The sequence below is a fragment of the Leucoraja erinacea genome, unplaced genomic scaffold, assembly GCF_028641065.1.
Source record: "Leucoraja erinacea ecotype New England unplaced genomic scaffold, Leri_hhj_1 Leri_723S, whole genome shotgun sequence".
Taxonomy (NCBI): domain Eukaryota; kingdom Metazoa; phylum Chordata; class Chondrichthyes; order Rajiformes; family Rajidae; genus Leucoraja; species Leucoraja erinaceus.
The window spans coordinates 35154-49501 of record NW_026576645.1 but is presented as its reverse complement, the minus strand read 5'-3'; the positions used below and the strand labels follow the sequence as shown (position 1 = coordinate 49501).

At 46.4% G+C, this 14348-nt stretch overlaps 2 protein-coding genes across 2 annotated transcripts; both read left to right on the top strand.

Moving 5' to 3' along the window:
- Positions 1-6198: 6198 nt before the first annotated feature.
- On the top strand, positions 6199-6592 carry LOC129694610 (histone H4). The gene has a single exon (XM_055631340.1). It carries the CDS (start codon positions 6248-6250, stop codon positions 6557-6559), a length of 312 nt encoding a protein of 103 aa, XP_055487315.1. The 5' UTR covers positions 6199-6247; the 3' UTR covers positions 6560-6592.
- A 5869-nt stretch (positions 6593-12461) lies between these two features.
- LOC129694607 (histone H1-like) lies at positions 12462-13965 on the top strand. Its single transcript, XM_055631337.1, has one exon. It carries the CDS (start codon positions 12612-12614, stop codon positions 13395-13397), a length of 786 nt encoding a protein of 261 aa, XP_055487312.1. The 5' UTR covers positions 12462-12611; the 3' UTR covers positions 13398-13965.
- Positions 13966-14348: the final 383 nt, after the last annotated feature.

Sequence of the window (14348 nt, the reverse complement as noted above, 5' to 3'; positions counted from 1 at the left end):
TAATAATTAGCCCTTAATTAGATGTGTGTGTGTGAACAAATAACAAATAGTACGAATACTATAGTATTTCGTAGTTCAGAGCTGATTCGTTGTAATAACCCGCCCCCCCCCACTGGCCTCCCCACCGCAAGACGCTGCTCTCCACCTGGCTATAGGATGCTCCCCCTCTCGAAGCCGCACCCATCCCCCGCCGCAGGACACCCCCTCTCTCATCAGCCCACGAGAGCCTCCGCTTGTAGCCGTCCCCCTCTCTCGGCTGCAAGACGTTTGCCACCCCCGGGGTGGAAGATTGCAACCTGCACGTGGTCCGCCCTGTTTCGAATAATGCAATCAACTCGACGTGCACAAACAGAAGTTCAAATAGAACAAGTTGTCCTACAACTTTAGGCTGTGCACGCCACACGAAAGAAGAAGCCACCCCCCACCCCACCCCGACAGCCCCGCCTCAAAAAATGTTTTGCACAAATTCTTCAGTGAGTCCAGAGGATTGAGAATTACAACCGCACAATCTCTCTATATTAAAATTGTCTCTTTTTTTATCAACAGCAAATAGCCATCAAGAGGCAGTGAGCTGCAAAACACAATAAGAAAGAATTTAATAATTCTCATCATTAACATTTAAATTGTTCTTATATTTTAAGACTAATTCATAATTTAAACTTTAATAAATCCTTTTTCCATTTTTCATGCCTGCATGTTCTTTATCACAATCGGAACTTAATAGTTAATAATAAAGAATGGCTGCTCTGTGGGAGAGCTGCTAAGAGTGCATGGGGTGTTAGGGAGTGCATGAGGTTGTAGGGAGATGGACTGAATGTGTGGGGGAGAGGGGAATGGCAAGGAGCAGAGTGGGGGGATAAAGGGAGGAGGGGTGATTGAATGAACTGCCAGCGTACCAGTCGTGAGTGACTGCACTGCCAGCCCACAAGCCATGAGTAAGTGAACTGCCAGCCCACGAGCCGTGAATAAGTAAACTGCCAGCAAGCCAGCTGTAAGTCACTGAACTGCCAGCCCACCAGCCGTAAGTGACTGAACTGCCAGCCCAATAATCCATTCAGTCCAACCTCTCTCCCTTCTCTCTCACAGTCTGTCACCTGTTTTGGGCAGAATTTCTTTCAGTTTCTCAGCTGCCAGCATGGCAGGTCCGAGTGACTGTACTGCCAGGACTCAGTGACTGAACTGCCAGCCCAAGAATCCATTTGGCCCACAATGTCTCTACTAGCCCTCTGGAAACCAGTACCTTTGGCCCACAACACCCATACTACTGCAACAGAACCCCCCCCCCCCCACTCCCCCACTGGTGAGCAATATTGGAATTGGTGGAGATCTGGACTATTGCGTTGGGTGACCAGCCCCCCCGTTTGATGCTGGGTCCTAACGGGTCCCACTTAGTCTAGAACATTATAAATGTGTGAATGTGGTTTAGCCACTGCACCCTTCACTTGATCCCGGTCCATTTACAATACAGACTGCAAGTGAATTAATTATCTGATAGGAGATTCTGGGAATGTAACCTCCCATTAATTTCACCTGGTAACCATTTGAAACAAATACGATTCATGGAACATAACAGCGGTTGGATTTTTGTGCAAAGGGTATTAGGTTATGGACAGGTTATTATTCATAAACCGGGGTCAAATCCTCACTTAGGTGTAAAAGTTGGTTCAGTGAAAGGACCAAGAACTTGTGGTGATCTTGATAAGAAGTGAGATTTCAGGGGACTTACAACACAGGAGGTTGCAGTTAATACATCATGTTCACCACAGCAATTAAATCACATCAACAGCAGCAAAATGCAAATGCAGTACCTTGTTCATATTAGTCTGCTCTATATGTAATGTTGTGGGTGAAATATTTGGAGACAGGGACAAGCTGAGAGGGAATAAGAAGATAACATGTCTGTGTCAGTGCAGAGGGTGGGAACGTAACAGCAACACCAGGACTGTGAGAAGAACCGTAAAATTTAGAACTCAATGGAGGGGGACAAAGGGGTGGAAAAAGAGCATGAATGAAAGCTTGCGGGAATATAAAAATGGACTGTAAAAGCTTCTTTAGATATGTAAAAAGGATCAGATTAGTGAAAACAAATGTAGGTCCCTTATAAGCAGAGACAGATGAATTTATAATGGAGAAACAAGGAAATGACAGAACATTTAAATGAGTACTTTAGTTCTGTCATCACTAAGGAAGACACAAACAATCTCCCAGAAATACTAGGGGACCGAGGATTTAATGAGAGGAAGGAACTGAAACTAATTCACATTAGTCAAGAAATGGTGTTAGTAAACCGTTTTTTACTAACGGAGGCAAATAAATCCCCAGGGCCTGATGGTCTACATCCCAGTGTACTCAAGGAGGTGTACCCCAGAAATCGTGGATGCATTGGTGACCATTTTCCAATTTTAACTCAACTCTGGATCAGTTCCTGTGTACTGGAGGGTAGCAAAACCTGAAACTGGGTACTGATTTTAGATGATCATCCATGGTCATAATATTGGTGGTGCTGGCTCGAAGGGCCGAATGGCCTAGTCCTTCACCTTTTTCTATGTATCTCACTTTAGGTAGCCCCAGCATTCTCTCTCACTCTATACCTCCCCCACCTAAGACGCAATAGCTTCTCAGCTAAGAATGGCCTGTCTCTTTTATCATTGCTTCTTTTTTGCATATCTTTCATTCATTGTTCTTTACCTTTCCATATTGCTTGTTTCCCTTTTCCCTAACCAGCCTGAAGAAGGGTCTAGACTTGAAATGTCACCCTCTCCAGAAATGCTGCCTGTGCCACTGAGTTACTCCAGCTTTTTGTGTCTATGGACTGGGCAGTGTTCATCCATTTGTGCAATCATCTATGATTCTAGTCGTTCAAGTTGCTGAACCAGGCCATGATGCAACCAGTCACTATGTTCTCCACTGTACATCTGTTGAAATTAAATAACGTATTTGTTGGCATACTGAATTTCCCCAGTCTTAGAAGTAGAAACATTGATGCACTTTCTTTATGATTGCATCAATGTGCTGGGGCCAGGGCAGATCTTTCGAAATATGCATGCCCAGGAATTTGATCCAGTTGCATATGGATGTGCAGAGACCCAGTTCCCTGAGCTTGGTCTTGGACTGTGGCTGATTTCCCTTTGTCCATCTCCCTGCTGTCAGTGCTGGAGTTGTACTGGGCAGTCTCCATGCAGTTCTGAGATGGTTTGTGCAGGTCTGTGCCCTTACAATGTTGGGAATGGCTGGTGCAAATCTCTCAGACCACAGGTTGTGTGATCTGTACTGGGCTGTGACTTCACAGTGTAGTGCAGGGGGTGTTCCTGTCTTTATCTGTACAGGAGGGGTTGGTGTTGGAAATCTGTTGCCCCACAGGGAATGTGAGGTCCATGTCATTACATTGTTGTGCGGTGTGATGGTCAAATAGTGTGTTTTCCAGGCCTGTCTCCTTGCAGTACAGTGCAGGGAAGTTTTATTGTTTCCTGTTGGTACACGTGACAATAATAAACCTAAATCTTTTTAATTCACACAGTGAGTGCCAGTCATCAGTGATTGTATAAAATACAAGTCATAAAGTGATAGAGCTGTACAGCATGGAAACCTTGTCCATACCAACTAGGTTGACATATTGGGCTAGTCTCTTTTACCAACTTTTGGCCCATATCCCTCTAAAATCTTCCTGGCCTTGTATCTGTCCAAATGTCATAATTGTATCCACTCCTATACATTCTTCTGGAAGCTCATTCCAGATGTGGACGACACTCTGAATAAAAGTGTTGCTCTTTAGGTTTCTGTTGAGTTTATCTAATTTCACCTTCACCGTGTGCCTTTTTTTAATGAATCCTCTTCCCGAGGGGAAAAAAAACTGTTCATTCAGTTTACCCTGCCCATCAGTTTCTTGTACACATCAAAAAGGTCACTGTTTAGCCTTCAATGCTGCAAAGTAAAAAGGCCCAGCCGATCCATCCACTCCCTATAATGCAAGCCCAGGTAACATACGGTGCATCTCTTCTGCACCCGTTCCAATTTAATGACATTCTTGTAAAAGCTGGGCGGCCAGAACTCCATACAATACTGCAATCATGCTCTGACCGACGACTTGTGCAGCTGCATCATGATGTGGCAACTTTTGTACTCTATATCCTTCCCAGTGAAGTAAAACATGCAAAACACCACCTACACTGCACTGTCCACCTGACTCACCATTTTCAGGGAGCTGTACACCCAGATCTCTGTGTTCTTCCACACGCTTCAGGGTCCTACCATTTATGTGCAAGTCCTGTCCATTGTTTCATAGACCAAAATGCAACATCTCTTATTTGCCATCTGCCCATCCTAGTCTGCCCACCCTAGGGGAGGAGGATGTTGGTGGAAGTCATTTAAACACAGAGAATCACCGTTCATACCGCTTCACAAGCTAAACATCAGGTGCTGTTCCTCCAATGTCCAGGCGGAAAGGTAAATTGTTGCCGGCCCTGATTTGTCCCGGTCTTTTCTCGCCTCCAATTTTCCACGCCCTCCCCACTCCCTCCCCATTTACCCACATCCCCTCCCCAATTTCAGGCTGAAGAAGGGTTGCGGAGAAAAGCGTCACCTATCCCTTTTCCCCTGAGATGCTGGTTACTCCTGCACTCTGTGTCTATCTTTATTATGAACCAGCATCTGCAGCTCCTTATTTCTACCAGTTCAACACAGGGATTAGCGGGATGCTAAATTTAAATTCTGTTGTTGATTCACGGTTGGAAATGACTTTACTTCGTCTTAGTTCCTCCCACTGTTGAGTGCGTTGTGCAGCAAGCTTTCGCCATTCTGTTTGTTTATGTGCAACGTATTCCACCCTCGATAGGTTTGTCTCCCGGGTTTCCAAATCCTTCTGGAATTTCCGCCTCCATGTGAGTTTTGGTCGGCCTTTTTTTCTTCTTCCGTCAGGTTGCCATGTCATTGCTATCTTAGATGCACGATCTGGTGACATTCTGAGTACATGCCCTACACATTTCATCCTGCGTACCTCTATCTCCTGGCTGAGAAGCTTTGTTGCAATTTCCCGGTAGATATCCTCATTTGTGATGTGGTCTCTGTAGCTGATCTTCAGGATCTTCCTCAAGCAATGTTGTTGGAATACATTCAATTTATTTTTCATCTTCACATTGATTTTCCATGTCTCACTGGCAGAGAGGGCTGTAGGGAGGATTTCAGACTGGAAGAGCTTGAGCTTTAGCATCTTGGATATCCCGCCACTAGAACATAATGCCTGCATTTTTGTGAAGACTGATTTACCAACTTTCTGAAGACTGATTTATCAGCTTTACCAATTCGGGAGTTGATGTCGAACTCTACATCTCCATCTACTTTGAACATGCTGCCAAGAAAGGTAAATCTTGTGGCGTTTTCCACAGGTTCCCCATTGATTATCAGTTGGTCTATTGGCTGCTGGTCTCCAGTCTGCATGGTCTCCAGAGACCATGCTGACTGGAGAAGGTAAACCAGACTGATTCCTGGGATGTCAGGACTTTCATATGAAGAAAGATTGTATAGACTCGGCTTGTACTCGCTAGAATTTAGAAGATTGAGGGGGAACTTATAGAAACTTACAACATTCTTAAAGGGTTGGACAGGCTAGATGCAGGAAGATTGTTCCCGATGTTGGGGAAGTCCAGAACAAGGGGTCACAGTTTAAGGATAAGGGGGAAATCTTTTAGGACCGAGATGAGAAAAACATTTTTCACACAGAGAGTGGTGAATCTCTGGAATTCTGTGCCACGGAAGGTAGTTGAGGCCAGTTCATTGGCTATATTTAAGAGGGAGTTAGATGTGTCCCTTGTGGCTAAAGGTATCAGGGGGTATGGAGAGAAGGCAGTTACAGGATACTGAGTTGAATGATCAGCCATGATCATATTGAATGGCGGTGCAGGCTCGAAGGGCCGAATGGCCTACTCCTGCACCTATTTTCTATGTCTATATTTCTATGTCTTTGTCTTCTGGCAGCTGATTCTCCTCCAAAGCTCTCGTCTCTGCTGGTATTGCAATGTCATCGGCAAAATCTAGGTCTGTGGGGCGTCTTCCTGCAAAATGGGCGATTCTAAAAAACTGAAGGCGGAGCTGGAAGATGAGAGACGTCCCTCTTTCTGTCTGTCACTCTGATTCTGCCTTTTCCCCTCCTTCCTCTTACTCTGCATTTCCCAGGCAGGTCGGGGCGCTGCGTATAAAAGAAGACAGCAACAGTCAGCTTGTCACTGAGCAGCGACTCGAGTGAAGCAGCATCATGTCTGGTCGAGGGAAAGGAGGCAAAGGATTAGGCAAAGGCGGAGCAAAGCGGCACCGCAAAGTGCTTCGCGATAACATCCAAGGCATCACCAAGCCAGCTATCCGTCGCCTGGCTCGGCGTGGTGGGGTCAAGCGGATCTCGGGGCTGATCTACGAGGAGACCCGCGGGGTGTTGAAGGTTTTCCTGGAGAATGTGATCAGGGACGCGGTCACCTACACCGAGCACGCCAAGCGCAAGACGGTCACTGCCATGGATGTGGTGTACGCTCTGAAACGACAGGGCCGCACTCTCTACGGCTTCGGCGGCTAAATAACTACCCCCTTTATTCCAACACAAAACAAAGGCTCTTCTAAGAGCCGCCCACAGCCTCACAGAGGGAGCAGTGACCACGAGATCTGATTAATTGTAATTTGTTATATGTTAACCGGGTGCGATGAGATTTTCAAATAATTATATTGCATCCTGCAGCAGTCAATGTGTTCCTGTAAATGAACATTTTGTTACATTGGTGATCGGTTGTACTGTTGTGGAGTGTTGTACTCGTGTCGAACAGTCTGGGTGGCATTGGGTCATGAAGACAGGATTTGCTACATGGAGACACAGATTCGTGTCGGCGAAATGTCGCCTATTCCTTCCCTCCACAAATGCTGTTTGACTGGTTAAGTTATTTCCAGTAATTGAAGTCGTCACACAGATGAAAGTAGATTAAATTTTCCCTCATTCGACCTTTCTGATATCCCCCAGCTCCCCACGACAGCGGATAAACAGAACGGAAATATCCCGCGTAGCCGGCCAGCTCGACGATTTCAGCCGTCAAATATTTGAGCAGAGCAGCCAGATAGACCGGGGCTCCGGCACCCACCCGCTCACCATAGTTGCCTTTTCTCTCGGAGCCTGTGAACACGGCCCACCGGGATTTGCAGTCTAGCTCGGGACGAGCGTGACTTAGGCTTGGTCTTGGCTTTGCCTCCGGTTTCCCTCGTCCAGTCAATTTCCACAAACTTCTGCGGAAAGAGAATGTGGAAATGAAAGATCCTATAGGATCTTTGGTGGATACTCTCCTGCACTGGCCCTGCTTGTAGCTTCTAGAGAAGAATGTGGTGGGGCGCTTACCATTGGTAGCGCAGCGCTTCATCTCATTGGTAATATGAAATAGGCCAATCGTAGAGCTGCCTCGTTCTCCAATGACCAGACGCCAATAGGAAAACAACCGTTGCTCCAAAAAATAACTGACATTTGAAAAGCCCGCCCAAAAATAAAATATATTTTACAATACAATACAATACAATACAATTTATTTGTTATCATTTGAACCTCTTGAGGTTCAAACGAAATTTGGTTTCTGCAGTCATACACACAAGAAAAACGAACCAAGACACAACACAATTTAAACAAACATCCATCACAATGAATCTCCTCCTCACTGTGATAGAAGGCAAAGTCTTATCTCTCCCATGCATTCCTCCCGATGTCGGAGTCAAAGTCCCCGGCGGGCGATGGTAAGTTTCACGCGGCAATTAAAGCCGCGCTGGGCGATGCAAGGCCGCGCTCCAGGTCTTGGTATTGGAGCCCCCGGCGGGCGCTAGCAAGTCCCGCGGCAGTTAAAGCCGCACCGGGCGATGTAGGGGCCCCGCTCCAGGTACTCTTCAACCCCGCAACTCGGGCGGGGAAAGTCGCCGTTGCGGAAGCCCCGAAAAGCGGTCTCCCACCAGGGACCCTTAGACTTTAAGAAATTATTTACATATTGATGTATGATAATGGATCCCCGCATCCACAGTTATTCTATGCTGACCCACCTACAATACACACCAAGTGTTAATTAGTTTCATGGTGAGAGACTTCTAGGAATCATTCTTACTATTTTAAACCGCTAACCTATGGGAACAAGATCGCTCTTTGCATAAATATCTGGACTTTCAGAAGGCTTTCGACAAGTTCCCACATAAGAGATTAGTATACAAACTGTTGGCTTTCTACTCACTCCCGGGTGCCTGCTCTCACTGTGAGGCTCTGGGTGGCTTCCAAGAGTCTTTATTTTGTGTTTAAACAGTCATAAAGCACAAGATACATGAAACATGAAATTAAAGTGACGGAATGAAACGTTTGGGGATGAGCAAATATTTGGGGATGGAGGGGAAGGGAAGCCAGTCTACCGCAAGACAGAAAGGGGAGGAGTTGTACAGTCTGATAGCCACAGGGAAGAAGGATATCCTCAGACGTGCTGTACTGCATCATGGCTGAACCAGTCTGTTGCTGAAGGTGGTGCACAGGTCAGGTTGTTACGTGTGTCGTGGAGAGGGTGAGCTGTATTGTTCAAGATGCTCCGCAGGTGAGTAGCATCCTCCCCCTCCAACACCACCTCTTATGAATCCAACTCTGCCCCCAGGTCGGAGCTAGCCTTCCTGATGAGGTTGTTAATCCTGTTGGCATCTGCAGCACTGGCTACCACCGTTGTTAGAAAATCGGGTGATTCAATCCACACCACCCAACAAAGTTGTTGAAAACACCTCTGTATTCAGCTTCCCTCTCCTCACTAATGCAGCCCACAATTGTAGTCATCCGAAAACCTCTGCAGGTGGCAGGAGTCCGAGTTATATCTGAAGTCCGTGGTGTAGATGTTGAACAGGAAGGGAGAGAGGACTGTCCCCTGTGAGCCCCTCGTGTTGCTCACTATCATGTCCGAGACACAATTCTGTAGCCTGACATTGTGGTCACCCAGTCAGGTAGTTGGTGAGCCAGGACACTAATGGAGCATCCACCCATATCATCGTCAGTTTGCTGCCTAGCAGTGCAGGCCGGATGGTGGTAAAGTCACTGGAGAAGTTAAAAAACATGACTCTCACATTGTTTCCTGGCTTCATGGAGACATTTTGGTGTAAAATCTGCAACTGGGGAAGCAAAATAGAAACTGTTTTCTCAAGACGGAAACTTGAACAAAATAAAATCTTGTTTCCAAGGCAGTAGCAATGAAAAAGATCAGCGAAAAATTAATGAAAGAGATAAAGAACAAAGTAAGAGGCGAGAGATGCAGCCAGTCAGAATCGTGTAAAGAGTAAACATTCTGGTGAAATAAAATAAAAGGGAAATTTATTGAGAAAGTGAGCGGTGATTCCGTGCAAAGTGAGTCTGAGGGGCAATGGTGGTAAATCGTTGACAGCAGCGTGAGTGGGAATCACTACCAGGTAAGGAAGTCGAGGAGGCATCCGAAAACGGTTCCTCCCTGTTCACTCTCCCCCCCACCCTACACAAGACCCACCAAGAGACACCTAACTAACATTTAGGCACACCAAAAACCCCAAAAAAAGTTGAAATAACGAATACGCTGCTGGCAGGGCAGCCGGCTCGCTGCGCTCCCACCGACCGAGGGCTCTCAAGACTCAAGAACGTTTAATTGTCACTAGACCAAGTGCAGACCCATTGGGTCTGCTCCCACAACTCGAGGTCCCACCACTCCCCAGTTCCCCCAACGCAAGCTGTTATTGCACCACTCACTCATAGCCCGCAGCTACACAGGCGCGAGTTATTTTTCCTCATCCACCAGCACTCCTTCCTCCTACTCTTCAGCCTCCCTCTTCAATCTCTAGAGAGGGAGGTGGGTAGAGAGGGAGGGGTGGTAGCGTAAACACTGCCCAGGCCATCACTGACTCTGACCTCCCCATCATCGAAGGGATCTATCGTAGTCGCTACCTCAAAAAGGCAGCCAAAATCATCAAAGTCCCACACCATTCTGGCCACACACACATCTCACCACTGCCATCGGGAAGAAGGTACAGGAGCCTGAGAACTGTAACAACCAGGTTCAGTAACAGCAACCTCCCTACAGCCATCAGGCTATTAAACATTACAACCTCAAAAGTTGTGAACTACAATAGACAATTATTATAATTATTATTGCACCTGGATCCACTGTTGTTTATCATCTATGTCCATCATTTGGATGATTCTACAATTGTCATGGTTAGCAAGTTAACGGATGACAAATTAGCGGTATCGTGGACAGTGAATAAAGTTATCTAATATTGATGCTGGGTCTAAATCAGCTGTGACAGAGGCCCAAGTAATGGCAAATGGAACTTAAGAGTCAGGTCAAGTGTTTTATTGTTATGTGTCCCAGATAAAACAATGAAATTCTTATGTGCTGCAGCGCATAAGAATATGGAATCATAATAAATAATATCACAAAAACTCAGAAATAAAACAAACATGTCAAAGAGGATTCTCTTCAACTTCTACAGGAGCACAGTAGAGAGCATACTGACTGGTGTATTGTGGCCTGGTTCGGCAACTTGAACGTCCAGGAGCGGTAAAGACTGAAATCTCCGTAATGTTCTCAGGAAGTAGAGGCGCTGATGTGCTTTCTTTATGATTGCATCAGTGTGCTGGGTCCAGGAAAGATCGGCGGAAATCTGCATGACCAGGAATTTGAAGTTTTTGACTCAATGATGTGAACAGGATTGTGGGGGGTCAACCTTCCTCTTCCAAAGTCCACAATCAGTTCTTTCATTTTACAGGTATTGAGAGCCAGGCTGTGGTGCCATCAGCATATGGTCAGTCCCTCAATCTCACTTTTACACTCTGACTCTGCACCATTTGTAATTCAAACCACAATGGTGGTGTCATCAGCGAACTTGAAAATGGAATTTGCACTATGTCCGGCTATCACCAACTATTTGTTCTGGTACAAATACATTGATTCTACGATAAGCGCCACACCAACGCCTCTACTTCAAAGAACATCAAATAAATCTAGCAGCTCTCCAATGACTGGCAATTTCTGCTGATGCACCACCATAGAAATCATTGATCCACAAGCATCATAGATTGCAGGTCTGTCCAGGATCTCAATAAGATGCAGAGAGTTGTGGAAACAGCCCTGTCCAACACAAACCAACCTGCTCCATCAACTTAATCTACACTGCACCCTGCCTCGGGAAAGCAACCAACATAATCCATGGACCACTCATAACCTGGTCATTTTATCTCGTCTCCTCAGCTGTCAGGTGAAGAATATGACAGTTTGAAAGCACATACCACCAGATTCAAGATTAGCTATTCGCCCGCTGTTATCAGATTCTTGAACAGACCTTTCATATGTTTCCAATCTTCCAATCCTCCTCGTAGTGGCCCCTTGCACTTTGTTTCCTTTTTGCACTCATGTATTTTGTGACTGTACGATGTGCCTGCATTATATACAAAATAAACTTTGACACATCATATTGCTACGTGACAATAATAAACCAACTCCACATACTGAGATAACAAAGGCCCGAGGTTCACAGAGATCTTCGGGCCCTGCTGCCTGATTTACAACAATTCGCAAGCAGACGTAAAAAGAATCAGTGAATTAGTGAACTTAACGGGTTTCATGATGTAGGGGACGGAGGTTGCAGAAAGCTGCAAGTATAACAGGGTTATACTGGTAAGCGATTTAAACTTCTGGGACTGGGTCTGTCATAGATTTGAGGCTATGGAAGGGGTGGAATTCCAGGAAAGATTTTGCGAACAATATGTGGAAGGGCTTGACAGAGAGGCGACCCTGGGTCTCCTATTGGGAGATTAGGCAGAGCAAGTGACTGAAGAGTCAGTGGGGAGACAGTGACCATAATACTATCCGTTAAATAAAAAGTAAATACATTACATTTCAGACATACAGTGAGTTATTGAAACCACAACTGGAGTTTGTGTCCGGTGTTGGACTGTTTAAAAATACAGGGTCGCTCATGTAAGAAAGAGACGAGACGAATTTCGAATCCAGGGATCAGAGACTCTGATGAGCGGCGGCTTCAGCGAGTTTACTGAACTGGAAAACTACACGTAACCCCCGAGAATCCACAGCATGGGTCGAGCGGAGAGGTAATCCCACCCTGGGAACTGTGCAACGGGCCAACTGTCTGAGCTGTGAATGTGTAGATGTGAAAATTGTGTCAGAGGGTGTATTAAAGGGGTGGGCGGCTCAGACAGATGTCACTGTGTTTGTGGGTCCGAACACTTGGACGGATTTCCCAGCCCCTCTGGTGAAAAATGTAAATATATCAGTGGCAGGGCATAGCCCCACTTCCCAGCTCAGCCCTAAAGTGGGAATTAACTGCAAAGTTTACGTTAGTTTCGATATTTCTGTCGAAAAGTAACGAGCATGTCAGTGATGTGGACAGATAACGCGCGCAGTGCATCAGTGAAACGGGGCTAAATGGAAAACGCTGCCTTTAATTCGTATCAGACTTACTCTACAATAAACATTCCGGTCTCAGAAGTGTACCGAGGCCAGTTTAGGTCTCCGAAGTGTCCGATTTTAATTGGAATTACATGATTTTTGAAGACAGAGAAACACAGCGAGTCGGAGGGGCCGGGAGTTGACAGCAGGATGTCTCCGCCCCGTCCGCTCGCTGCCTTTAAGTTGCTCAGTGCCGCCGCCACTTGCTTCATTTCTCACTCAGTTCTGAGTGTCAGAGAGAGCTTGTGCATAGTTGCCGATATGACGGAGAACGCAGCCGCTGAAGCGGCTCCTCAAGCCGTCCCCGCCGCTCAAACTAAGGCTCCCAAGAAGAAGCAGGCGCTCGCCCGGAGCAAGGCAGCCGGTCTCAAGCTGGGCGAACAGATCGACAAGCTTGTGGCGGATTGCCGCGATCGCAAAGGGTTGTCTTTATTTGCGATAAAAAAGAGCCTGGCCGCCAACAGCGTCGATGTGGACAAGTACGGCCACCTGATCAGGATGTGCATCAAGAGGAGATTAGTAAACGGTTTACTGGTCCAGAACAAGGGCTCCTTCAAGACCGGCAAGGGAGAAGCGGCCGTGAAATCAGTAAAGAAAGCGAAGATTTCAGCAGGCAAGACATCGAAGAGCAAGAAACCGACGGCCAAGAAACCCCCGACCAAGAAATCACTGGTAAAACAATCTACCCCCAAGAAACCAGCGGCCAAGAAACCAGCGGTCAAGAAAGTTGGGGCCAACAAACCAGCGATCAAGAAAGTTGGGGCCAAGAAAGCAGCGGTCAAGAAAGTTTCCACTAAAAAAGTTGAGGTGAAGAAAGCAGCGGCAAAGAAAGCATCGCCCAGGAAGGCGGCGCCGAAAATACCCAAAAAGGTAGCAAAGAAGCCGGTAAAACGTCAGGTGAAGGCGAAATCCAAGAAGGCAGCGGCCAAAAAGTGAAATAAAAAACGCTGTCTGTAAAGACCAGAACCCAACGGCTCTTTTAAGAGCCACCCACATATATCTGGAAAGAGCTGATCTAAACTCAAGCGATCCCGGGACCAGGCTCAGTGCGAGACGGAAATAATTACAATTAACCCGGGATTCATCCTCCTAACTCTCTGTCCCTCTATATGATTAGGGATGCGGTCACCGACACTGAGCACGCCAAGCGTAACCAAAGATCCTATAGCAAAGGGATCTTTGCTTACAAGAGCGTCTGAAGAAGTCCAGCTGAGTTTAGCTGTTTGTGACCAAAGATCTTATAGCGAAGCGCTCTGCTATAAGATCTTTGCTTGTAAGGCTCTTGGACCCAATCACAGAGAGAGCAGTGACCCGGGATGAAAGTGGATGCAGATTGCCATCTGCTTTAATAAAACATTTAGTTCAACCACTGAACACAAACGTGTTTAGCTTGATCCGCGCGTTCATTAGAGATGCAAAGAATATCGACAGCCGACAGTAAAAGATCATACACAAGGCGATGTCAGTTTCCCTTTTACCTATGTACCTCGTGATTAATGCAACAACACGAGGGTCGACTCCAAACCGTTCCCCGGGTAACAGTCGTTTATTTCCAGTCACGGGCAGAGACAAATTCCCTCTGCACCGGGATCCGGTCTAAATCCGCGCCGCATATTCGGTCAATTATTTAAAGGAGAAGTTTAAGTGAATTTGATGTCAAGTTGACAGAATCTGAATGAATTCAGAATTATAAGACAAAAGACTGGCCTCGTTTACCGGCTGCTACGAAATTAGCGGGCAATTTGAATATGGATCCTCAACCAATAACACTCATAGAATGTGTGCTCTCTGGTTGGCTGAGCTTCCCCCACCCCACCCGCAGGTCATAAATCTCGGTATCGCCTCCTCCCCTCGCTCCCCTTCTGAAACAGCCGCCTGCTGCTGACA